The following is a 26,654-nucleotide window of genomic DNA, read 5'->3' as shown; positions in this document are numbered from 1 at the left end:
GTCCTCATAAACCACCTTTGCGCACACACACACACACACACACACACACACACACACACACACACACACACACACACACACACACACACACACACACTTACATTTACATGCAGGCACACACCAGTGATCAGACCAGTCAGACCATAGTAAGTCAATGGTCACATTCTTCCTTTTCAATCTCAATACTCGTAGTTGCTTTTCAAAATCTGGTGATATCATTGTGACAATGAGTCATGCTCCTGTTTACCAGGATGGCATTGCTGCAATCCTCTGGTGTGACAATCCTGTGTTCAGCTGTAGCAGACCACAGAGTCGACAACACAAAGTAATGGAGGCATCAAGAGCAGCAGTGGGGGATTTAAAGATACCTAATTCAAAATTTCGAGTTATGCATGTCAAAAAAACTTTGTTCAGTGGCGGAAACAAGTTTCAGTACCCCTCTGATGCCAACAGTCACTTCTGAAAAGGAGACAGAATTGAACATGATTTATTGATATACAGATTTCAATTAATCTATTTGGCAGTTAAACTCTGACGGCCCAACACAGCAGAATGATAGGAGTTAGAGCAGGACCCAGTGGAGTCTAGATGCTGGTGGTGGAGATGAAGATGAAGGCTTGGATGGAGCCTGAGTAACTTGTAAGGTAAGGAGGAGATGGGGAGGAGGTGGGTTGCATGAAGGCATCTGCAAAGCAGAATGACAGATTTAAAGTATGGGGAGTGGAGGCTGATTGGCCTTGAGAACGCAGGGAGAAAGATAATTGGACTAGACCAGTGATGTCCACAGTGAGCTTGACAGAGTGGGAAAGTGATGTAAAACTTAAATTAGCCACCAAAAACCTGGAAAGCAGACAGATGTGTGACCACAGATCTTTCTGATTGAACTTAAAATAATTATATAATAATTGTTATCCAGCAAAAAAAAAAAATAGTCAACTGACACTTGTCTCTTATATGTCTTCAAGTAAGCTCCCAGTCAATAATGTTAACTTATGAAAATAGTTCTTCAAAGGGAGCATTATGAGTCAGCATGTTGGACAAAATGATGACCCAGACCCAGTTATCCTGCTGACTGCTTGGGGTTTTCTTTCAAAATCTTCACATAGCTTTCTTCTTCACGATTCCTTGCACCTTGATGAGATTATGCTCCCTCTTCTCAGGAAAACAGAGGGAGAGAGAGAAAGGGAAGATATGCTGCAAAGGGCAACGGGTTGGAACCAAACCTAGGCCGGCTGCTCTCTGCAAGGCAGCATATGGTCACCCGCTTATCCCAGTGAGCTAAACCAGCAGCCAAGTGAAGTGCAACCTCGCACTCCATTCCTCTGCAAGGTTGGAGTGATTGTTTTCATTGGAACTACATTTCCCAACTTGGCTAAGTCATTCACAAGTGTTTTGGCCATTGTTATGGTGTCTCTGGACCAGAGATGGGCAGTAACGCGTTACTTGTAACACGTTACTGTAATCTGATTACTTTTTTCAAGTAACGAGTAAAGTAAGGGATTACTATTGCAAAAACGGTAATTAGATTACCGTTACTTTCCCGTAGGAACGCTGCGTTACTGCGTTACTAAAACCGTGATTTTTTGCGAGAATGTCTCACGACAGTGACGTAAGCGAGTGCGCCGTTAGTGACAACAGCTGTGTGCAGATCAACAATGGATCACATATCGATTGTGGGAGAGAGTATGAGCGTGCAGCGTTTAAAGCGTGGAAGTACTGACCTTACTTTGAGTTTGATTCCATAAAAAGTGACAAAAATGGCCTGTATTTATATAGCGCTTTACTAGTCCCTAAGGACCCCAAAGCGCTTTACATATCCAGTCATCCACCCATTCACGCACACATTCACACACTGGTGATGGCAGCTACATTGTAAAAAGTGACAAAAACATTAGCGTCCGTTGTGCGTGGGAAGAAAACTTCTTTTTACAGCGAAAAAAAACCCCTAAACTTCCAAGCAAGCACCGAGTGCGCAACGACGTAATGGGAAATTCACAGAGAAACTCGCGGATTCTTCAACTGACCGCTGCGCACACCTGCACCAGGGTAAACCTCCGCCTACCCCAGTCCTGCTTTACAGGTGAAAATAGAGCAACAGGACCGCTGAGTCTTTGACTTTATTTATTTTCTGCTGTGTTTTACTTGCATCTATTTGAAAGAGTGAGTGTAAACACAAAAAATATTTTATTTTATGTGCTGGAATGTGCAGAAAATAGGTTTAAATGTTAAACTAATTTATTCAAGTCAGAGAATGTTGCATATAATTAAATTTTTGCTTGATGCATAAAGTTAAAAGATTAAAACTGATAAAACAAGTTAAAAAAAGAGACTTTTCCATTTGATTACATTTTGTATGATGGATTATGCAGAAAAAGTAGAATTGGGCTGAAAGATCTATCGCTTTATCACCTATTCAGGTTGTAAATCGTGTTTTTAAAAAGTAACTAAGTAACTAAGTAATTAATTACTTTTGAAAATAAGTAATCAGTAAAGTAACGGGAATACTTTTTTGGGGAAGTAATCAGTAGTTAGTTACTGATTACTTTTTTCAAGTAACTTGACCAACACTGCTCTGGACACATCTCTAGGTAATTTTCTTTCCAGAATCTTTGAAATCTTTCGCTTCCTACATCTGTCAAGCTTGTTCTGTACTGTGTGACTCTGAATTTCTCTTTGATGTGATAGAAAGCTAGTAATGCTGTGCTGCCTCTCCCACTTCCAGATCCATTACAGGGTCGGCTATCTGTGTGGCAGTCATCGAAGCTGTCAGCTGTGGGATCTCGCCTCTAATCCCCCTTAAAGACTGACTGGCAACACAAACAGCTGCTGACCTGATCTCCTCTGCCCTGTCCTGCTGCTGAAAATGTTCCAAACTGGAAAGCCAGAAAGGACAGACAGGGTTAGACATGCTGGAGTCCTCTTTCATACTTTAACATATAATTTTATGTTTTTTACTTTATTTTTTTACTCACTAAACTCATTTTGTATTGTCCTTTGTAGTTCAAAAAGTAACATTATACCAGCCTGACAATAACCGCTTTAGCCTCTCCGTGTAGTTGTGGTGGATATTTTTTCTTCTATGACTATATCTTCTGTGCATGGCTCAGATCTGTTCTTGTAAAAGCAAGCCTTTATCTCTCCACCTGCTATCAGGCGGAGAATGCTACTGATAGTGTGGACAGTACACAGGCTCTAACAGTTCATCCAGTCTGCTCATGCAGTGGAAAGCAGCGGGGTCAGGCAAGGTGGCAAATAAAAGCTCTATTATTAATCTATCACACCGGCAGTTATTAAAGTGCACACATGCTTAATACATAAACAATGACAGGACAAAGGTGAGCGCTACATTCTATTGATAGGCTACTTTAAACTTAGTATACTAGTAACTAAAAAAGTATGCTTGACTCTGAATGGTTTCGATCCAGTCGTTCTCTTAGAGGAGAGGTTCACTTCAGAGGAGTAAATAAATGTTCTGAGTGATAGCATCATTCATGAGGGGTCACTAAAGGATTTAATGAACATGATGATGTGAGTATGTTCTGTTTGTTAACACTGTTAATAAATGGTACATTAATAGTGAAATAAATTGTAATAAACAATTACTGTTAATAAACAATTAAATTATTGTATACACCAGGGGTGGGCAATTCCAGGCCCCGAGGGCCGCTGTCCTGCAGGTTTTAGATCTCACCTTGGGTCAACACACCTGAATCACATGGTTAGTTTGTTACCAGGCCTCTGGAGAACTGCAGGAGCTAATTTAGCCATTTAAATCAGCTGTGTTGGTTCAAGGACATATCTAAAACCTGCAGGGACACCGGCCCTCGAGGCCTGGAGTTGCCCACCCCTGGTATACACTCACCTGCCAATTCATTGGTTATATATTGATAGTACCAGGTTGGACTCTCTTTTGACTTCAGAACTACTTTAATTGATTATGGCATGAATTCAAAGAGTTGCTGGAAACATTCCTCAGATGTTTTGGTACATTCTGATGTCACATGACAAAGGTGCTCTATTGGATTGAGATCTGGTGACTGTGGAGGATATTTGAGTGGAGTGAACTCACTGTCATGTTCAAGTAAACAGTCTAAGATGATTTGGTCTTTGTGACATGGTGTGTTACCCCATCAGCAGCCTGAACCATTGATATGAGGAAGCTCTGCTTTCATGTTGGTCACACCAAGTTCTGACCCAACACTCTGAGTGCTGCAGCAGATATTGAAACAAATCATTTCTTGCAATTTTTCTCCAATCTTCTATTGTCCAATTTAGGTGAGTCTGTGCAAATTGTAGCCTCAGGTTCCTGTTCTTAGCTGTACAGGAGTGGCACCCAGCGTGGTCTTCAGCTGCTGTAGTCCATCCGCTTCAAGTTTCCCTGTGTTGCGTGCTGATGCTGATGTATGCTCTTCAGCATACCTTAGTTGTAATTCAATTCAATACAATTCAATTTTATTTATACAGCGCCAAACCACAATAACAGTCACCTCAAGGGGCTTTATATTGTAAGCTAGACCCTACAATAATACACACAGAGAAAAACCCAACAATCACATGACCCCCTATGAGCAAGCACTTTGGTGACAGTGGGAAGGAAAAACTAAATTTTTAACAGGAAGAAACCTCCAACAGAACCAGGCTCAGGCTCAACCTGGTTGCGGCCATCTGCCGCAACCAGGTTGAAGTGAGAGAAGGAAGCAGTTGTAAGCTAGTAAGAAGTAGTTGTTTAAGTTCACTCTCAAGTTCATGTTTTAACCCAACCCACAATCTCTTGCTAACCTTCAGCAAGCTCAGCGAGCGGTTGTGGCTCGGGTGGGTTCCACCAGTTGGAAGGTAGGTGGTTCACTCTTCAGCTTCTTCAGTCCACATGTCAAAATGTCTTTGGCTAAGGAAACTGAATGCCATACTGTCCCCAGTGGATCCATCAGAGTGTGAATGTGTGTGGTGGTTAGAAAGTACTTAAAAGAACACCAACAGAGTAGAAGACTGCTAGTAATTACCACCATATTTTCCATATAACAGATTTAGTTTACATTTATTAATGATGATGATTATAGTAGTAGAGGATCTTCTACATTCAGGTGTTCATTCCTGCAGTAGGATTTCAAAGGTGCAAGGTGCACAGAAACTGACATATACCAAAATGACTCCACCATTCTGCATTCACAGTGCTGTTATTAAAAAGTCAGCAACTAATCTTGAACTAGTCAACTTAAACAGCAACGACTTCACAAAGCCAGATTTTGGTTTATTTTTTCAGTGTTTCAAATCTGACTGATGCCATCAACAGAATGTGTTCAACATAAAACATAGAGGTTTTGGAAAATCTGTATTTTGTTTTCAAGAGATATCAGCTGAAGTTGAACTAGTGTTTGCCTTACTTTTTCTTACTTTTTCATAATTTACAAGTCATTAAGAATACATTCTTACATATATTTACAGTGGCGGCTTGGAAAAAGGCAAATATCCTTTAAGAAATTAGAATAACGCTAAAAAGAAATTTCCATAAAATTGAAGTTTCCATGTTATATTTGTAACAAATTCATGGTGATATTTATCATTTAGGGTACAGTAAAGTGGAAAAAGAATTTTTTCTGTGGTCTGTAAGGGATTTGAACCCTAACCTTGTGATTACTTCATAGGAACTAGAAGTGACATGAATGTGGCAGTCTAAAGCCAGGCATTGTCCTCGTGAGTTGAAATAACTGCTCTTGAACGGTTGATGTGCATATGATTAGCTGAGTATATCAAGCAGACAAATTTAAAGATTCATTCACTCATTCATTCGTTCTTTGAATCCTGTGGATGTGTCAGCTTTGTTTAAGTGAGGCTAAAGGCAGGAGGTCCTGACAGAGTTGTCAGGACCTCCTGCTTGCTGAAGTTAATATCCACACACATAATCAGACAACACCAAACACCACTCTCGTCTACATATTGCACCTCTATGTAACCTCGTGCACTTTTTTTTTTTACACTCGACTGATGTCTGTCTTTTTTTCTCATTCATTTGAGCATCACATGTAGCGTGCAACATTAGCTATACACACACAAGCATGAGCATACTGGTTACATGGAATGTGACAGACAGACTACAGACAGACTCATAGACCTGTCACAGCTACAGATGAAATTAAAACATGATGATTATAGATCATTGCTAAAAGATGAAGATTTTATTCAATATTTTTGTTCTCTGGGAAGCAGGGAAAGCTGTGATGAGAGGTAAAACAATTTCATTCTCATGAGATAAAGAGAAAAGAGTAAACAAATGTATTCAGGAATTAGAAGAAATCATCAAATCCTTAGAAGAAGTCTGTCTCCTGCCTGTGACAGGAAATGCTGAACAAAATACATAAAGCAAATCTAGAATTAAATAAAATTATTAACAGAAAAATTTAATATGAAATCTTTTCTTGCAAATATTTGAACATGGTAATAAATCAGGTTGATCTTAAGTGAACCAGAGAAAGTGAAAATAAATAAAGAAAAAACGACCATATGTGTCGTTATCTGGGAACACAGTATATGACCCTAAAAGAATAAATAACACCTTCAGAGACTTTTACAAGACTTTATATTCACTTCTGTAAACCCATCCAATGACGAAATTGATCAGTTTCTTGATGTTTCTTGACATAAACCTTCTGAAATTATTAGACAGTCAAGCAATAGCACTGGATTTACCGCTGACATGAGGAAAACTCCAGGAAGCCACTGTTTACCCAATAATAAGGCTCCAGGTCCAGATGGATTTCAAGCAGATTTCTACAAAGAATTTTGGACAATTCTGGCACCAGTATTCCATGGAATGTTGCAGGAAATCAAGGAAAATGGCACACTACCACTAAATATGAATTCTACCAAAATTTGTCCCCTGCTAAAACCAGGAAGACCCTGTATTTCCTACCAGCTATCGCCCAATATCACTTAAAATAATCTGCAAAGCTCTCTCAAAAAGATTAGTGAAGATAACCCCCCTTTTAATACATCCTGACCAAACTGGTTTTGTAAAATCATCCTCCAATAAAATTATAATTCATGTTGGCAGTAATGACACTTGGTTACGTCAATCGGAGGTCACTAAATTCAATGTCTATAATGTCAGACTGTAGACTTCATCACAGTAGATACCTTTCTGAAAGTGTTGTAACTAAGTTTAAGAATATAATCCACCCACTTTTATCATCTTCAATGCCCTGTACCAACACAGAGCAGCTACCTGAATGCTACTCCCACAGAGGTTGATTATCTTGCTTATAACTTTGCCTCCTCACCTCGTATGACTCTAGATACTAGATCCAGTGAAAAATAAGGCTTCAAATCAGAAGTACTTGACTCTGTGGTATAATTCTCAAACACGTAGCTTAAAGCAGATGACTCGTAATCTGGAAAGGAAATGGTGTATCACAAATTTAAAGGATCATCATTTAGCCTGGAGAAATAGTTTGCTGCTTTATAAGAAAGCCCTCCACAAAGCCAGAACATCTTACTATTCATCACTGATTGAAGAAAATAAGAACAACCCCAGGTTTCTCTTCAGCTCTGTAGCCAGGCTGACAAACAGTCAGAGCTCTGTTGAGCCAACCATCCCTTTAACGTTAACTAGTAATGACTTCAAGAATTTCTTCAAAAATACAATTTTAACCATTAGAGAAAAATTACTAATAATCATCTCACAGATGTAATATTATCTACAGCTACTTTCAGCACCATTGATATTCATTTAGTCTTTTTCTCCAATTGATCTTTCTGAGTTAACTTCAATAATTACTTCCTCCAAACCATCAACGGGTCTTTTAGACCCCATTCCTACAAAACTGCCATTAATTAATGCTTCAATCTTAAATATGATCAACCTATCTCTAATAATCGATATGTACCACAGGCCTTCAAGCTGGCTGTAGTTAAACTGTCTTGACCCAGAACCCATTAGCCAATTACAGAATAGACTTTATTCTATTTGATACATTAGTTAAACAATATGGATTATCAAAACTGGATTTGTTGAATGTCAAAAAAGTAAATCTATTTTGAAAACGAAATTTAAGCCTAATCAAGTGAAATTGCAAACAAGAAAATGTGGTACAATTCCTTTATCTCAAAACCCCCAAATTACTGTCTAATAAAAAACAGGACACTCTCCAGAATAGATGAATCAATATCCTTTCCTATTGCAAAATGGGAGTCGGAAAACTTCAAAGCTTCTGGTCTCAGATACGCTTGAAACCTTTAAATCGATTAGAAATCCCAGTCTACAGTTACTATAATGCAAAATACTACATAGAGTGCACTATACAGGTCAAGAGAGCGTAGTTGTCCCCTGCTTTGGTGATTGTTTTTAATGTGGTGGGGGGGTCGGGGTAGTTTTTTTGCTTGTTTTTTTCAGCATCTGTCAGATCTGGAGTTTATAAATTAAAAAGTAATACTTGCAAAGCTTGACTGGGAACGATTGCAGTTAGTGTGATTTGAGCAAAAATAGGAAGCAACCTCCTTGTGATTAAGATATATCTGTGTATGCTCGGTGATTCTATTGAATTATTTCACTGGTCACTCTCAGGCTTTGGGCAACTCAGTCGCAAAGCAGCTGCACAGGTCGCCAGGTGGGAGGCAATGTGTCTTCAAATTTTAAAAAAAAAAAATCACCTATTTTTGCTCTATAGTGACTGAATCATAAACTTAAAATGAAAGTCTTTCTTTGTAAAATCCATTTGATCTGTTTGTGGTGATTACAAAAACAGTCTGACTGAAGCAGAGGAAGTTTGGGGTGGGTGAATTTCACAGAATGAATGCAGCTGAGAGAGGCTTTAAATAGACCAACAAATCACTTCAGTGAGGTGTGATGGGTGTAAGAATTTGCTACCAAGAATAGCATCTAATAATACCCTGCCTGAACTGACAGACACAATATCATTAATACAACCAATACTCTCAGAAATATGTTTTGTACTTGCAATAAGAATGGAACTAAAATCCTTGAGGTGGTGATGCAGTATAGCCTCCTCTGTTGGCATTGATTTGCATATGGCCAGGTGTTAAAATGTTTTCAAATTAAACTAAGAAACATTTCAGGACTGCAGTTTTAAAATCCAAGTGTTCAGAAGGCTATCCTGTGGATGATTTCAGTATTACTATCAGTCACAGGTTAATGTTCAAACATCTTTCAGTGTACTCAGAATTTAATTAGACATATTTGAAAATTTTATTTGAATGTAATTTTGCTCATGCTTAAACATTCTAAATATTTTCAAGTTTTAATTTCATATATACAAATGTCATTCCCGCTCCCGCTTTCTCTCTTTACAGTATAATCATCATCTATAAGGATTCATAATCTACAAACTGTGAGAGTGAAGAAGATTCAACCACATGTAAAATCAAAAGTGGAACTTCCTGTATAATAACTGAAAAAATAAAACTGTTATTAGAAAGTGTATTAGAAGCCCATGGCTCCAAGTCGTCTGTCAATTGTTCACCATCAGTACAAGCTTTGGTTCAGTGAGTCATTCCAAAACACTGACCACTACTGAATCACCAAGCTAAATCCAACCTCTTCCCAGAAAAACAACCTCACCTAGAATCAAAGGGGGTCATTTAATTCCTGGAGTTTAGGCTGTAAATCAATCTCTCTGTGCCCCTTTGATTGGCTTTGTCAAGTCTTTACCTTACAATATAAAGCATGTTTAGTTGACTGCTGTTGTGATTTGGCACTATATGGACTTCTAATTGTTCTCACACAATCTCACAAATCTTTTGAAACAGTTGTATCTGTCAAAACCAGATTCACTCCACACTCCACAAAACAAAAAACAGAATGTTCAGGGCTTGGAAAAGCTTTTTAATCCCACGGGGCTGTGTTGGAAATGTAAAAACCAAAAAAGATGTATACAGTGTCATGCACAAGATTAAAGCCGATCTATGACTGATAGTGTTCATTGCGTGTTTTTTCTATCCAATGTTTTTACTGCATTGGGAGTGTGTTTGGGATCATTGTCAGACTGAAAAATGAAGCTGTTACCAATCGGACACTTTCCAGGTGGGACTGCAGAGTGGATCAGCTAATAGCTCACTGGAAATCACCTTGAGCTAGGTGCCTTTTGTATGCTTTGAATGATTCATAGGTCAGTCTTCAGCGGCTTAACAACAACAACAAATAACTTTCCTTTGAAAATAGTCTGTTACAATGACTTGACTGAAAAAAACTAACAAAGCAGTCAAGACCTTCAGAAAGCCTAAAAACCTGTTGCTCACGACGAGCCTTTAAAAAAACAAAAAAAAAAAAAGCAAAGTGTTAAAAAAAACGGGGTGGCTCAAGTCTCATGCATCTCTCAATCTTTAATTGACTTAATACTATCCAATTTCACTTTTTACTCATCCAATATAATTCTAAAAGCTAAAACGTGAACAAATTTGAGAAAAATGTGAAAGGGCACACTTTCCTGAGTATCTGAAAGTCCGACATATATATTAGTCTCATACTATACCAGGTCTGTTTTCAAATTGCCTGTCATTCCATGTAAAACTATTTCAGCTTAACATGGTTATTGGCCCACATTTAATCTGAAATTACTTTCCCTTAGATTGTTTTCAGTCGCTGGTATCAACCTTGTGTGCAGAGCTGTGCACTCTGAAGTGCATCAGCTGTAACGAGTCATTATCAACATCATTCGCGACAAGTGTGAACGGTTCTGAGTTGTATTTTAGAAATGACATCTGTGATGTATTTTTAAACTTCCTTTATTATTGTGTCTCATGTGTAACACAAACATGTGTTTAAGACAACCTGCAAACTGTGCCTAACTGGGTGAAAACTGTATAATGTTTTGCTAAGATTCCATCTGCTCTGTGGGCTGCTGAAAGTTGGACTGCTGACAAGGAGAAAAGTCCAAGCTATGGAGGTGCACTGCCCATGGCAAAAATGACTGAGTCATTGTAGACTAAAAGTAAATAAGGTGGCAATTTGTGCCTTTCAAGTGTCATTCTGTCCTTTTCTCCCCTTCTGCCCAGGCAGTAAATGGAATCTGGTTTCCATCCATGACCAGTCCCCACTTGGAAGAAGAATTCAGTGCAAGAGATGACAGGAAAAAAGTGTGGCAGAATTAGAGATAGAGAAGCTATGTTTGGGTGAGTCACAGATGAGTTATGCTGCAGAAAGTTCCTGGCGGTGTTCCCAAAAATCACATTATTTGGACATGAGAGGTGGAGACAAACAAGCAGAGAGGGCAGCCAGACATCATCTCATGACCATGGAGAGCCCTATCATAAGTGATGAAAATGATGGTGGTTACCAAGTGTGTGTGTGTGTTATCAGGTCAGGGTGGTGCCCTTGGCCTTGTAAGGTAGGGTTATCTGGGGTTATATATTTGATCCCAGCTTTGCCTGCAGGTCTACCAGCTGCTTTCTCTTCACCTGGCCTCTGTAAGTCTGGTTATACTTTGCATGCTGTTATCATAGTTTATTTTCCCATTGTCTAAACTAAACAGGTTTAAATGTGGTGTTATAAGGTCTCCTGGTCCTATTTAACACTTAGCTAACACTGGACTGGTGTACTTTGTATGGCTGTGGTAGGTTATCTACTAATCTAGAAGGTTACTGGTTCGATCCCTGGCTGCTACATGCCAAAGTGGGCAAGAGACTAAACCCCGAGTTGCTCCCATCTGAGTGTGAATGTTAGATAGAAAGCACTAAGATGTAGAAAAAATACTTGGGTGACTGAGACACGTTGTATTCAGCACTTTAAGTGCTTAAGTATTGTAGAAAAGCACTTCATAAGATCCAGTCCATTTACATGACCCAAAAGGATGTTGCAGAATCTCATTAAACACTCTTTTTCTCTGGTTACTGCAGGTGAATCATCATTTCATACAGTGAAGTCTGAGCTCACTTGTCATCTGAGTTGAACCCACTGGTAAATGATCTTTCTTTTTATAACAACTTATATTACAGAGTCAATTATATGGCAATTATATATTTCCATCAGTGGAAATTCTATATATGGTTTGGACAAAGAAAATAAGTTAGATTTTCATTTGCATAAGTATGGAGTGCAGTAAATTTTTAAAGAAAAGAAAGAAAAAGTATCAAGCTCTGAACCAACTCTTTGCATGTATATTAGTGCTGTGATGGGGGATGCAGAGATGTCTGTGTTTGGGGCGGCTGCCCAGTACCTAAGGAAGTCAGAGAAGGAACGTATGGAGGCCTCAACACGTCCTTTTGACATTAAGAAGGAATGCTTTGTCCCTGATCCAGTAGAAGAGTTTGTGAAGGCAACCATCACCAGCCGAGATGGAGACAAGGTCACTGTAGAGACCCAGAATGGGAAGGTTAGTTCGTTGCTGTTTTTAGCATTTTGTTTGCCCTCATTCTTATCGCACAGTGAGATTGCGGTTAAGTCAAATATAATCTTACTTAGCCTACCTTACATACTGTAGTGGTGGGCAATCGATTGCCTGGTCCACTTGATCATTCAGTACACCACTCTGTACCATAAAACTAAATCTATCAGGTGATTTTGATGAACTGGAGCCACTCCAGTAACCAGGTCAGTTAGAGCAGCACAGGAAACACATTAGATGTGAGTGCATATGAGTGCATGTCTGGGAGAAAGTGATAATCTGAGTGTAAATCTATGAATGATTTAAAGTGTTGTCCTTAAGTGAGTGTCAGGACAAGTTCAAATGGAAGCCTGTCTACTAGTGCAATTAAAGTCCCCACTCACAGCACAGAGCAGCTGAGTGATGAAGCGAGGTATTGCTGCCATCTGGCAATGACAGCCTGTGGTATGCACTGTAACACTACACAAGTAATGCTGACAATAACAGGGCAGAACAAGCAGGTAACACAGACAACAGGAGGTTAATGTTTGGTTTCATAACCCAAATCATCAAAACACATTCTATTTTCTTCCTTCCAGACTGTGACTGTCAAAGACTCGCAGATTCTGCAACAAAATCCTCCAAAGTTTGACAAGATTGAAGACATGGCCATGCTGACCTTCCTCCATGAACCAGCTGTGCTGTTTAATCTCAAAGAGCGTTATGCAGCATGGATGATCTATGTGAGTAGTCAGCAAGTCAAAAACAAGGAAAACCTGGTAAAACCTATTTGCAGTCATTTACATCTGGTGCTTTCACCAGACGAGGAGCAGCAAAATGTTCTGAAAAGAACAGGAATGAGATGGCATTGATTAAATCAGACACAGCACGAAACTGAAGAGATTGCGTATAAGTGGGTTGCAAAGAGGATAGCAGATGTGTAAGAACTGTAGGCAAGCAATAAGCGATCGGCTGGGGAACGTTGGCACGAAGATGACCTATGAACTGTGGTTAAGCTTGATATTGGGGGCTGCCAGAAATATTCAGAAGCTTCATTTTTTTCTAACTTTAGCAAATACTGTATTCCATCAACTAGGAATGTACTTAAAATGTTAACATAGAAGCAAGAGCTTTCCCCCCCAAGCAGTCAAAGCCCTCAACTCACTACCACCAAAGGACTGATAAACACAAACACTTTTACAAACACCTTACAATACTCACCAAAAAACTCAAAAACTTCCACAAATCTACTACAAACTAGGAACAATACGCTTATTTGCACACCTCAGTCACATAGTTACTGAACACATCTAAACTATACTATATTTGCACATTTTGCATCCTGCACATCTTCGTCCTGTCTTGTGTACAATATCCTGACTCATAACTTGAACCTGGTATTCATTCCTACTGCACAATCATCTCACTACTGTAATTGCACATGGCCACTTCATATTGCCTCTGTCCTGTCTTTGTTTATTGTGCATAGATATAGTTAGTAATAGTACTTTTTATCTCTTAACTTTACCCAAATTTAGTGAGTTATTACTTATTTGTAATTTCTAGTCTCATATCTGTTTTTAGATATGTTTTTTATATTCTTATAAATGCACCACGGGGGGCTTGGGGTGAAGTGGCATTTTAGTACACTGCATTGACAATAAAGACCTTGAATCTTGAATCTAGACACAACAATGTTCTAGGAGTTACCATCAAATGAGCGGCATGTCCAAAGCCTGAAGCAAATCCAAACAAAAAGTTCTAAATTAGAAATAGAAATGCATTTATGCCTTAACAGCAATGGTTTTCTTTATATTCTCAGACCTACTCTGGGTTGTTCTGCGTGACTGTCAACCCCTACAAGTGGCTGCCAGTCTACAATCAGGAGGTGGTTCTTGCCTACAGAGGAAAGAAGAGGAGTGAAGCACCTCCTCATATCTTCTCCATCTCTGACAATGCCTACCAGTACATGCTGGCAGGTACAGATGGATATTAATAGATACAGTTTGGTTTAAGTTTTGGGACATATACTGACATAACCTTTGCAAACGTACTTTTTTGCAGACCGTGAAAACCAGTCAATTCTGATCACGTATGTAAAGTCTTGGATACACAACACAACATTATTCTACAATATGGTGCATTTACGTATTGATGAGTGACTTTGCAATTACAGTGGAGAATCTGGTGCAGGAAAGACTGTCAACACAAAGCGAGTAATCCAGTATTTTGCAAGTATTGCGGCTGGAAGTGTTAAGAAGGACGCAAATGTCAAGGACAAGGTAAATAGTAAACTCTGTCTTAGGTCCAAGAGCTCATCAATGCAAATGCAAAGTACCTCAAACACTATGTTATCAAAACATGTTAGGCTTTTTAAAATTGTTCTTCAGGGTAACCATGGAAAACAAGTAGAGAAATAGATATTCTAATTGACACTAACCAAAAGAATTTTTCACTTTTAACCAGGGTGATAGGCTTGGATTGCTCCTCATCAATGATGATGGCTTAAGACCTGCAAAGACTACAAACGTTTCTCCTGATTTCATATAATCTGCTATAGTAAAGAGATTCTTAATTAAAAAAAAAGAAAAAGAAAAAAGAGATAACCTCTAAATATTCACACATTTAACAACCACAGTGTTCCTTTATGACAGGGCACCCTGGAGGATCAAATTATCCAGGCTAACCCTGCTCTGGAGGCCTTTGGCAATGCCAAGACCATTAGGAATGACAACTCCTCCAGATTTGTGAGTGGCAAATATTTTTACAACTGAACCACGAGTATTGTGAATATTATGTTTCTATGGAATTAGTCAGTAAGAGGAAGGTTTTTAAATGCAAATATTATCTTTTCAGGGTAAATTTATCCGAATTCACTTTGATACCAGGGGAAAAGTAGCCTCTGCTGATATTGAAACATGTAACAACAAACATTCTTTCAACACTTATATAATATTTATTTTGTCAAACAGTCACACAGTATATTTAACACAAATACCTTCTACTTCACGTTTGTCAGACCTTCTGGAGAAGTCTCGTGTGATCTTCCAGCTCAAGGCAGAGAGAGATTACCACATCTTCTACCAGATTCTGTCCAACAAAAAGCCTGAAATCTTGGGTTAGTGCATGGAGCGGTATAAAAAAAGATATAAAACATAGGTTCTATATTGTCACATGCCCACCTTTATCACCTTTTTTCATTCATTCATGTGTCTTCCAGAGATGCTGCTGATCACCAATAATCCCTATGACTATGCCTTCATCTCACAGGGGGAAACCCAAGTGGCCTCCATTGATGACGCTGAGGAACTCATGGCAACAGATGTCAGGCTCTCACTTATTGCTATTTTATAACCTCTCATTTAATAAGTCCAGGTGTTGGTCTTATAGAGCACCGTAGAAGTTTTGGACCGATTACTTAAAGTGATATTTTTACTTTAAGGATGTTGAGACATTATTGTATGCTGTTCTACAGAGTGCCTTTGATGTATTGGGCTTTACGCAAGAGGAAAAGAACTCTGTGTACAAGCTGACTGGTGCCATCATGCACTATGGTAACATGAAATTCAAGCAGAAGCAGCGAGAGGAGCAGGCAGAGGCTGATGGCACTGAAGGTACAGTGTGGTTCTGTTTGGCACTTTGGCACAGAATCAAACCAATCAAAGTATTCTATTTTTTCTTCAGATGCTGACAAAGTTGCATATCTGATGGGCCTGAACTCTGCTGACCTCATCAAAGGTCTCTGTCACCCAAGAGTCAAAGTAGGAAACGAGTGGGTCACCAAAGGACAGAATGTCGCCCAGGTCAGAGAATAAGAGAAGGCATATTTCAATACAGTTATCTTTAAATGGTTAGATTTAGATTCAAAAATGAGGAATACACCCTCCTTGCTTTGTGGCTTCTTGTATGCTCCTTGTGTTCCCATTCCACAGGTGAACTATGCTGTTGGTGCTCTATCAAAAGCTGTTTATGAGAGGATGTTCCTGTGGATGGTAATGCGAATCAACCAGTCACTGGAGACCAGGCAGCCTCGCCAGTACTTCATAGGGGTGCTGGACATTGCCGGATTTGAAATCTTTGATGTGAGTAATCACAGTAAACTGCATCTCTCCCAACATAATATGTACAGAAAGATTAAAATTGAATACATTTTCTTTCTTTCTTTATTTACAGTTCAACACCTTTGAGCAGCTGTGCATCAACTTCACCAACGAAAAACTGCAACAGTTTTTCAACCACCACATGTTTGTACTGGAGCAGGAAGAGTACAAGAAAGAGGGCATCGAATGGACTTTCATTGACTTTGGCATGGATCTGCAGGCCTGTATCGACCTGATTGAAAAGGTGAAACACTGTACAATTACATGTTCAGCTAAAACTAATGCAAATATAGTCCTTAACAAACACTTATACTTTCTGTCCTTTAGCCCATGGGTATCATGTCCATCCTTGAAGAGGAGTGCATGTTCCCCAAAGCCAGTGATGCCACCTTTAAAGCTAAGCTCTATGACAACCACCTGGGAAAATCCAACAACTTCCAGAAGCCCAGAGTTGTCAAAGGAAAACCAGAGGCTCATTTTGCCCTGGTTCACTACGCTGGAACTGTTGATTACAATATCAACAACTGGTTGGTGAAGAACAAGGATCCTCTGAATGAGACTGTTGTGGCATTGTACCAAAAGTCGACCCTCAAACTGCTTGCAACTCTGTTTGCAAATTATGCAGGAGCTGACTCAGGTACACCTGGATGAATATCTAGTTTGAAGATATTTGTAGGGTTTCTTGTCTAGTACTAACAACACATATTTTCTCAACAGCTATGTCTGAAGCTGTCGAGGGAAAAAAAGAGAAGAAGAAAAAAGGATCCTCCTTTCAGACAGTGTCTGCTCTTCACAGGGTACTGCTTATGTTTTAGATTTCTTGGACTAAATGGTTTTTACATGCAACTATCATTAGTATTTCTAAATATCTGTTTTACCTCATTAAAGGAGAACCTGAACAAGCTGATGACCAACTTGAGGTCGACTCACCCTCACTTTGTACGCTGCATCATCCCCAACGAGACCAAAACTCCAGGGGCCATGGAGAACCCTCTGGTGATGCACCAGCTGCGCTGTAACGGTGTGCTGGAAGGCATCAGGATCTGCAGAAAGGGTTTCCCCAACAGGATCCTCTATGGAGATTTCAAGCAGAGGTACTACCTCATTAAGATCACAGGTTGGAAATGCTCCCACATGCGAGATACCCAGACCACAAGAAAAACAAACTATTTTTCATACTGTCTAAGATGTCTAATATATGAAATGGGATCATGTTAGTGCTGTCAAGAACAATACTAGTGCTTGTGTAAAATATTTTACTGCAAAAATATTTACATTGACAGATATTGTGATATGCAGCCCAAATTAACTAAAAAAAATCCCAAAACAAAACTGTAAAAGATTGTTGGAAAGGGCACCATTATATAGGCTTCGACTGATAGGAGCTCATGAGTAACTGGTTTAGGGTAGTTAGATTAATTTTTTTTCACATTAAAGTATGTTTCATTTGTAATTTAAACCAACCCCAATGAGCCACAATCTTTACAGATGTATTTCTAAAATATCCATGGTAAGTCTTTGAAGATTGAAAAATTGAAAAACTCATTTAGTTTGGAGAAGCTAGGTGAGTTACCTAAGTTGCTAGCTTTAAGCTCTTTAGTGCAAACCCGTACTCAATTTCTTGAAAAACTATAAAGAAAAATGCTTCCAAATGAGCAATAATCATCGTGTCGTCAAGTTTTCAAAAAGAAAAAAAAGTTGAAAAGTATATGAGTACATTAAGCACAGATTTTCATACTTAAAAATATTTGAAAGTAGTAAATTTACCTAATACATTAAGAAATTCACGTTCTGTTTTTCAAACATGTATAAAGACCTCTTGTTGACTCTCACACCAATTCAGAAAGAATCAGACATTCCATTATGAAATTACATGAGTTCAGAGTATTGAAGTTTTTTCTTTTACTAATTATGCAGTAAAATATTTTTATACAAGAAGAAATCTGATATATTAGACACCTTAGACTAGAGAATATGAAAAACACTCGTGTGCTTCATTCTACTTTCAGTAGGGGTATCTCAAAACTTTGATAGCATTTCCACTGCACTATAAGCACAAGTTTACATCATCATTTTCTAGATATCGCATCCTGAATCCTGCTGCCATTCCCGAAGGCCAGTTCATAGACAGTAGGAAAGGAGCAGAGAAACTTCTTGGGTCTTTGGATATTGATCACAACCAATACAAGTTTGGGCATACAAAGGTGTTACTCATATCAGTAAAAATGTCCAAAAATAAAAACAGAATTTTGCAACCTTAAAACCCATTGCTGTTGTTAGGTGTTCTTCAAGGCTGGCTTGCTGGGTCTGCTTGAGGAGATGAGAGATGAGCGTCTTTCCAAAATCATCACAGCGATTCAAGCCAGATCCCGTGGTCTTTTGTCTCGCATTGAGTATCAGAAGATGGTGGAACGCAGGTATCTTCTACAGCCACGTGATACTGGTCATGAAACATTCAGTAGTTATTGTTTTGTGATTTTATGCTTAACTGAATCCCTAATTTACTTGAAAAAACTTCTAGAGATGCTTTATTAGTAATCCAGTGGAACATACGTGCCTTCATGGGGGTTAAGAATTGGCCCTGGATGAAGCTTTTCTTCAAGATCAAACCTCTGCTGAGATCTGCTGAGGCAGAAAAGGAGATGGCCAACATGAAGGAAGAATTCCTAAAACTCAAAGAAGCTTATGCAAAATCTGAAGCTCGAAGGAAGGAACTAGAGGAGAAAATGGTGACTCTTCTCCAAGAGAAGAATGACCTGCAGCTCCAAGTTCAAGCAGTAAGAATGACACCATAGTTATATATTGTTTTAAATGTGTCATTAAAGTGAGCACTAACAAGAATTCTATTTGGTAGGAACAAGACAATCTATGTGATGCTGAAGAAAGATGTGAGGGGCTGATCAAGAGCAAGATTCAGCTGGAGGCCAAAATCAAAGAGCTGACGGAGAGGCTGGAGGATGAGGAGGAGATGAATGCAGAACTGACTGCTAAGAAGAGGAAGCTGGAGGACGAGTGCTCCGAGCTGAAGAAAGACATCGATGACTTAGAGTTAACTCTAGCTAAAGTGGAGAAGGAGAAGCATGCCACTGAGAACAAGGTATGACTAATTTGATATTTCTATTTCTGACAACAAGGGTATGAAAAAGAGTCATGTGTCTAAGCTGTGCACGGAATTTGTAATACCATCATTTACCTGCAACAGGTCAAGAACCTTGTTGAAGAGATGGCTGCTTTAGATGAGATCATTGCCAAGCTGACCAAGGAAAAGAAAGCTTTACAGGAAGCTCATCAGCAAACTCTGGATGACCTGCAGAGTGAGGAAGACAAAGTCAACACTCTGACCAAGGCCAAGGCTAAGCTGGAGCAGCAAGTGGATGATGTAAAATATAAACTTTTTGAAATTATGCTACTTAGATGACACTATATTGGGGATTAAGCTATTCAGAAATGCAATAATATTTCATTTTTGCCATAAGCTTGAAGGATCTCTTGAGCAAGAGAAAAAGATTCGAATGGACCTCGAGAGAGCTAAGAGGAAGCTAGAGGGAGATCTAAAGTTGACCCAGGAGTCTGTGATGGATCTTGAAAATGATAAGCAACAGCTGGAGGAGCGTCTGAAAAAGTAAGCATTCATCTCAACATTGTTCAGTCAGTATCATCACTGAATACCATGTACACTGTTTTGTTGCCTAACACTGACAAGAAAAAATGCTGCAGGAAAGACTTTGAAATCAGCCAGCTGAACAGCAAAGTTGAAGATGAACAGGCCATCATTATTCAACTGCAAAAGAAACTGAAAGAGCTACAGGTGACAAAATGTGCACTGTTTTTTGTCTTAACTCCATTTTTTAAAGTACTGAGTCATTTCAATATGTTATTCTCGCACCAGGCTCGTGTAGAGGAGCTGGAGGAAGAGCTCGAAGCAGAGAGAGCTGCTCGAGCCAAGGTGGAGAAGCAGAGAGCTGACCTGGCCAGAGAGCTGGAGGAGATCAGTGAGAGGTTGGAGGAGGCTGGAGGAGCCACAGCTGCCCAGATTGAGATGAACAAGAAGAGGGAGGCCGAGTTCCAGAAACTGCGCAGAGACCTCGAAGAGGCCACTCTGCACCACGAAGCCACTACTGCCACACTCAGGAAGAAACAAGCCGACAGTGTTGCTGAGCTGGGAGAGCAGATTGACAACCTGCAGAGAGTCAAGCAGAAACTGGAGAAGGAGAAGAGTGAGCTCAGACTGGAGCTGGATGATGTGGTCTCCAATATGGAACAAACTGTAAAGTCTAAGGTAAGTTTAAAAATGTGGTTGGTCACTCTTCAAATAACAGATTAACATCTAGACTGTCTGTGAACTGTGATATTTAGACTACACTGGAAAAGACCTGCAGAACTTTGGAGGATCAAATGAATGAATACAGGACCAAGTGTGATGAATATCAACGATCCCTTAGTGACTTAACCACTCAGAAAGCCAAGCTTCAAGCAGAGAATGGTTTGTATTATCCTGTGTTCACTTAAAATGTCATACGCATTTAATACAGAACAATGGAATATAATGAACTTGAACCTCTGCAGATGAGCTTTTAAGACAGATGGAAGAGAAAGAATCTCTCGTTTCTCAGCTGACTAGAGGAAAGAATTCCTATAACCAACAACTTGAAGATATAAAGAGACAGCTAGAAGAGGAAATAAAGGTATGCAAAACTAGTATAGATCCAAATAAATTAAAAATAAAAACCCAAGCTGCAAGATAATTGCCCCCATTATACATATATTATATATATATATCCATCCAGGCCAAGAACGCATTAGCCCATGCAGTGCAGTCTGCTCGCCATGACTGTGACCTGCTCAGGGAGCAGTATGAGGAGGAGCAGGAGGCTAAAGCTGAACTGCAACGTAGCATGTCCAAGGCCAACTCTGAGGTGGCTCAGTGGAGAACCAAGTATGAAACTGATGCCATCCAGAGGACCGAAGAACTAGAAGAGGCCAAGTAAGTTAAATACAAACAAGAATATTAATCTAAACTGTGAAATATGATAAAGAGCTCAAAAGAAGAACAGTAAAGATAGGACCACCTGCTTTAAGGCCTTTTTATACCTGTTTATACTATCAAATGGTGGCGTGGCATGTTGTGCACGTCCCAAATTTTACAACCTGCTGCGCGGGTACCATGGATGGGTTGAAGACACGAGTGTTTGATCTTCAGTGCCATTTCAATAATGTATCAGTACAGAAGCTCTGAGATTTCCAGATGATAGGTAGAGAAGGTATACGTGATAAGGCGAGACCTTCTGGAGGAAACTTTGAAAACAGTTGGAATTTTTTTGTAGCTTTTTTTTTCTCCAATACCAACGCTGGTGCAGAAGATTTTGCTGAGTGGCGACAGCTGTGATGACGATAATTACGTCTTCAATGCTTTGATTTCAGCCGTTTTGATCAAGGAGTTCAAGTAATGAGCATACACCCCAATGTCCACAGTGCACGTGGGGTCCTTTGCTGGGTGTCGTTGGCCCAGAACGACAGAAAAACAACAATACTAGTTGGTTATATTCGAAAGTTAAAAAATGCCGCGTACATAGTTGACTTCTTGTGGTCACCTGAACAAATGTAAAATCTAACATTTTCTGAAAGGAAAGTGTTGTTCCTGAAGCTCCCTTTCAGGCAAAAACAAAATAAAACAAGCTTCTAATATGTAATTGGAAGCAAGCATAAACATACGTACGTCTGCAAGCCTTCGATAGATTTTTATATCTATAGAAGGCTACAGAGTACAAATGTTCAATAACTAAATAATGGCCCAAAATATAAAAACAGTTGTGTTTCACTTTTAGAAAGAAGCTGGCTCAGCGTCTGCAGGACGCTGAGGAGGCTGTTGAAGCAGTGAATGCTAAATGTTCCTCTCTGGAGAAGACCAAACACAGGCTGCAGAATGAGATTGAAGATCTCATGGTGGATGTAGAGAGGTCTAATGCTGCTGCTGCTGCTCTGGACAAGAAGCAAAGAAACTTTGACAAAGTATTTTTCATATTTTATCGTTAAACTACTGCAAACACATTAATCATTAAAATCATGCTTTCTGTTCTTCATGTTGAACTATAAACCTGGCATGTCTGTGACAAATAACTACCTCTTGCTTTGTCAAAGAGTTGTTACAGTGCAGATACAGAGGAAACTATGGAGAGGTCAGTGATTTAAGCCTAAATTCACACCATTTCTATCTCAATGTCTATCTCAGATTCTTTCTGAGTGGAAACAGAAGTATGAGGAGTGTCAGTGTGAGCTGGAGAACTCCCAGAAGGAGGCCAGGTCTCTCAGCACTGAGCTCTTCAAACTGAAGAACTCTTATGAAGAGTCTCTTGAACATTTGGAGACCATGAAGAGAGAGAACAAGAATCTTCAGGGTAACTGAACGCACATTCACAACACATGCACACACACACATACAGGTACAAAAGAAAAGTACACTGAACACAACCACTTTCATACACAGAGGAAATTTCTGACCTCACTGAGCAACTTGGTGAGGGGGGAAAAACTATTCATGAGTTGGAGAAGGTCCGTAAGCAGCTGGAGCAAGAAAAGAGTGAGATTCAGTCTGCCCTTGAGGAAGCAGAGGTGCGACTAAAACCTAATATCCTCCAGTCTCTTATGTATATATATTTATAACTTTAAAAAGAACAGTTCAAAATGTGATTTCACGACCGTCTTAGGGTTCTCTTGAGCACGAGGAGGGTAAGATTCTAAGAGCTCAGCTTGAGTTCAACCAAATCAAGGCTGACATGGAGCGTAAACTGGCCGAGAAGGATGAAGAGATGGAGCAGAGCAAGAGAAACCTGCAGAGGACCATCGACACCCTGCAGAGCTCTCTTGAAGCTGAGACTCGCAGCAGGAATGAGGCTCTGCGGCTGAAGAAGAAAATGGAAGGAGACCTGAATGAGATGGAGATCCAGCTAAGCCAGGCCAACAGGCAGGCAGCCGAGGCCCAGAAACAGCTTAAGGCTGTTCATGCGCATCTGAAGGTAAACTAAAAAGTAATTATTTCTCATGTTTCTATTTCTGTAATGGATTATTTATAACCAGAGGATCAAACATTTTTCTAGGACACACAACTTCAGCTGGATGACTCTCTGCGAGCCAGTGATGATATGAAGGAAAACATTGTCATTGTTGAGCGACGCAACACCCTGCTTCAGGCTGAAGTGGAGGAGCTGAGAGCAGCTCTGGAGCAAACGGAGAGAAGCCGCAAACTTGCAGAGCAAGAGCTGCTGGATGTTACAGAGAGGGTGCAGCTACTGCACTCACAGGTGACACAGACAGAAAGGTTCATATTAAATTGCTGACCAAAGGTACTGCATATCATACGACATCATTTGTCTTTGTTTATTGTATGCAGAACACCAGCCTGATAAACCAAAAGAAGAAGCTGGAGGCTGATACATCCCAGCTTCAAACTGAAGTGGAGGAGGCAGTGCAGGAGTGCAGGAATGCAGAGGAGAAGGCCAAGAAGGCCATCACTGATGCTGCCATGATGGCAGAGGAGCTGAAGAAGGAGCAGGACACCAGCGCTCATCTGGAGCGAATGAAGAAGAACATGGAGCAAACCATCAAAGACCTGCAGCACCGCCTGGATGAAGCTGAGCAGATCGCCATGAAGGGAGGCAAGAAGCAGGTGCAGAAGCTCGAGGCCAGGGTGAGCACTTCTTTTACATATCTGTGTTATTTCTGGGAAATTAAATTTTTCAATTCTTGAAAGAAATTCTTTGGAGAGTTATCTGTATTTCATGTCCCCAACCAGGTAAGGGAACTAGAAAATGAGGTGGAAATGGAGCAGAAGAAAAGCAGTGATGCTGTGAAGGGGGTGCGTAAATATGAACGTCGCATCAAGGAACTCACCTACCAGGTTTGTGGAAACTATCAGCATCCTTATCCCAGGTTGAATTAAGCATTTTTTGTAAGTTTGAAACCATCCATCCATTTATTTTCTTCACTACTTATCTGCTTTAGGGTTATGGGAGTGATTGACAGAGCCCTTACAGAGTACACCCTAAACAGGTTGCCAGTCTTTCACAGGCCAAATGTGTAACCATGTTTCTCATTTCCACAGACTGAAGAAGATCGCAAGAACATCGTGCGGCTTCAAGATCTAGTGGACAAGCTGCAGCTGAAAGTTAAAGCCTACAAAAGATCTGCAGAGGAGGCTGTAAGTGTGGTAATGTTTGAGGTGAAGTCTACACGTGGTGTCGTCTTCTGTCTCCAAATACTCAGGTTTGTTTCATTAACCTTAACAGGAAGAACAGGCTAATGTTCATCTTGGCAAGTTCCGCAAGATGCAGCATGAGCTGGAGGAGGCTGAAGAGAGAGCTGACATCGCTGAGTCTCAGGTCAACAAGCTTCGTGCCAAGAGCCGCGATGTCGGATCCAAGGTTTGACACATGCACTGACCCTGACACGTGCTGCCCTCTAGTGGCTGCATTTAACTCTTTTGCTGCTCTGCTGTTCGTTCTTTAGCACAGATAGAGTATGTGTTCTGTCAGTTGATATCACTTTGTAATTATATATATATATAGTTGCTTTGTTGCACTAAAGCTGCACTAATCTGGAGCCCTGACAGCTGTTTCTCTTCTTCTTTTCCAACCTCCCCCGGCTGCTACAGAAAGGGTTTGATGAGGAGTGAAGCTTTGGAGTCAACAGAAACCCCTTTGTCTGCTGTGTGTTATAGATCCCCTCAACTATCACTATTTACAACCTGCAGTGCTAATAAAATCTCATTAAGCTGTTGCACAACATTGTATTCGTTCTGTTTTTCTCAAAGTGGGTTCATGACAAATTGTACAAGACTTGAATGACCTCTAACACATGCAATATAATGCAGTAGTACATGGATTATACTGTATTAACTGGTAGTTAAAAACATACAATTTTAGATATACCTATTAAAATGCAGCTACAATGTTCTAGATGCTAAAAAATATTGATGTCAAATACATCACTCGCATTTACAGTAAATAAGTATCTTTGAAGTAGATCATAACATAAACCATGAGTCAGGTATGGGATAGTGGCTGGTAGTTAACACATTTAGGTTTCATGACACATCCCAGTTGGATTCTAGACACAGGTCCATCCACAAGGCTTCACAAGCTACTGTAGATAGATATATGATAAATGATAAATGGGAGAATTGCTTCGGGTCAGTCCAACAGCTGAAAGCACCTGGGTGTGGTTGGGGATGAGTTAATCTCGACTTCTCAGCTTTGTTGTCTGCATTTGTAATTGTACACTGGATTAGAGCACACCAGTGTACAATTACAAATGCAGACAAGTGTTCAGTTAAATCTATAATAGTAAAAGTGACCAGACCATGCTGAGGGGAATACACCATGAACAATAATCACTTTTAATAAAATGCGATAAGGACAGGCTTCAGAACAGATTCTGTCAGCGCTGTGAAAACAAGGAAACAGCAAAATATTGGCTACTGCAATAGCATTAAAAGCAAGTAATGTAGGTCTGTAGTTCTTTACTGGAAAGCTTTATGTCACGCTAACACATGTGCTATGGTGTAAAATTGAAAGCACTGGCATATATCAAGCTCTAGGCCTAAATGGGAAAATTAGAAGTCGAGTGAAGAAGTAGGAAAGAATAGAAAAGTTAAATAGTGAGATAGTGATGATAACTAAAAGAGGCGAGAGAAAAAACAAAATTCATGTTCTTAAAATAGAGGTCAAGAAAGCCCAAGAGCCTGGACCTCAAGGTCAAACATAAACCAGTGCTCATACTTGGACCTACTGTAATACCGCCTGTAATCACTTGCAGCTGGTCAGTGAATCCCCGCCCAGGTCTGTCTGTTCCAAAGGCCTGGGGAGAATTCCAGAGGATTAACAAGCAAACATCGACAGAAAGATAAACACAATGGGATGCAATACAAACTGCATGTCAGGATCTTCATGCTTAATCTAGCAGGTTCGACTCTGTTGGTTTATTTACTTTTTAATCAATTAATGTATTTTTTTTTACAGTGTCTTGAACATAATATTTGAAAATGCAGCTGTTTCTGATCCCTAATAGTTGCAATGGTGTAGAGGCACCATTGCTTTTATCATTTACAGAAACTGCTAATCTTACCTGTCTAGAGCTTTGCCTTGGTGCTGCTGTCAGGTCTTAGTGGTTGTTGTTTCCGCTGGAGACTAAATATTGATATGAGGCAGGAGAGGAGGAGGGAGGAGAGGGAGGCTCCAGAATCCCTTTG

The 26,654-nt window shown here is 39.8% G+C and overlaps 1 protein-coding gene across 1 annotated transcript; it reads left to right on the top strand.

Annotated features, from left to right (window-relative positions):
* The first annotated feature begins 4,697 nt into the window (after positions 1-4,697).
* Positions 4,698-25,204, top strand: myh7l (myosin heavy chain 7-like). Its single transcript, XM_005938198.3, has 40 exons — positions 4,698-4,833; positions 11,005-11,121; positions 11,845-11,905; positions 12,113-12,320; positions 12,911-13,054; positions 14,134-14,290; positions 14,376-14,403; positions 14,488-14,593; positions 14,966-15,058; positions 15,168-15,231; positions 15,331-15,429; positions 15,532-15,635; positions 15,787-15,925; positions 15,996-16,114; positions 16,244-16,393; positions 16,485-16,655; positions 16,739-17,048; positions 17,129-17,208; positions 17,300-17,505; positions 18,492-18,615; positions 18,692-18,828; positions 18,933-19,188; positions 19,266-19,508; positions 19,614-19,790; positions 19,888-20,033; positions 20,129-20,219; positions 20,301-20,690; positions 20,768-20,894; positions 20,978-21,096; positions 21,199-21,395; positions 22,237-22,420; positions 22,641-22,806; positions 22,896-23,020; positions 23,116-23,424; positions 23,506-23,709; positions 23,799-24,095; positions 24,201-24,305; positions 24,510-24,605; positions 24,694-24,828; positions 25,059-25,204. The coding sequence occupies exons 4-40, from the start codon at positions 12,120-12,122 to the stop codon at positions 25,077-25,079; spliced, it is 5,820 nt and encodes a 1,939-aa protein (XP_005938260.1). The 5' UTR covers positions 4,698-4,833; positions 11,005-11,121; positions 11,845-11,905; positions 12,113-12,119; the 3' UTR covers positions 25,080-25,204.
* The last annotated feature ends 1,450 nt before the right edge of the window (positions 25,205-26,654 follow it).

This window comes from Haplochromis burtoni, unplaced genomic scaffold, assembly GCF_018398535.1.
Source record: "Haplochromis burtoni strain Fernald_Lab_line unplaced genomic scaffold, NCSU_Asbu1 Contig_243, whole genome shotgun sequence".
In the NCBI taxonomy this organism is placed as follows: Eukaryota; Metazoa; Chordata; class Actinopteri; order Cichliformes; family Cichlidae; genus Haplochromis; species Haplochromis burtoni.
The sequence above is the reverse complement of the archived record's forward strand: the minus strand, read 5'-3'. Positions and strand labels throughout refer to the sequence as shown.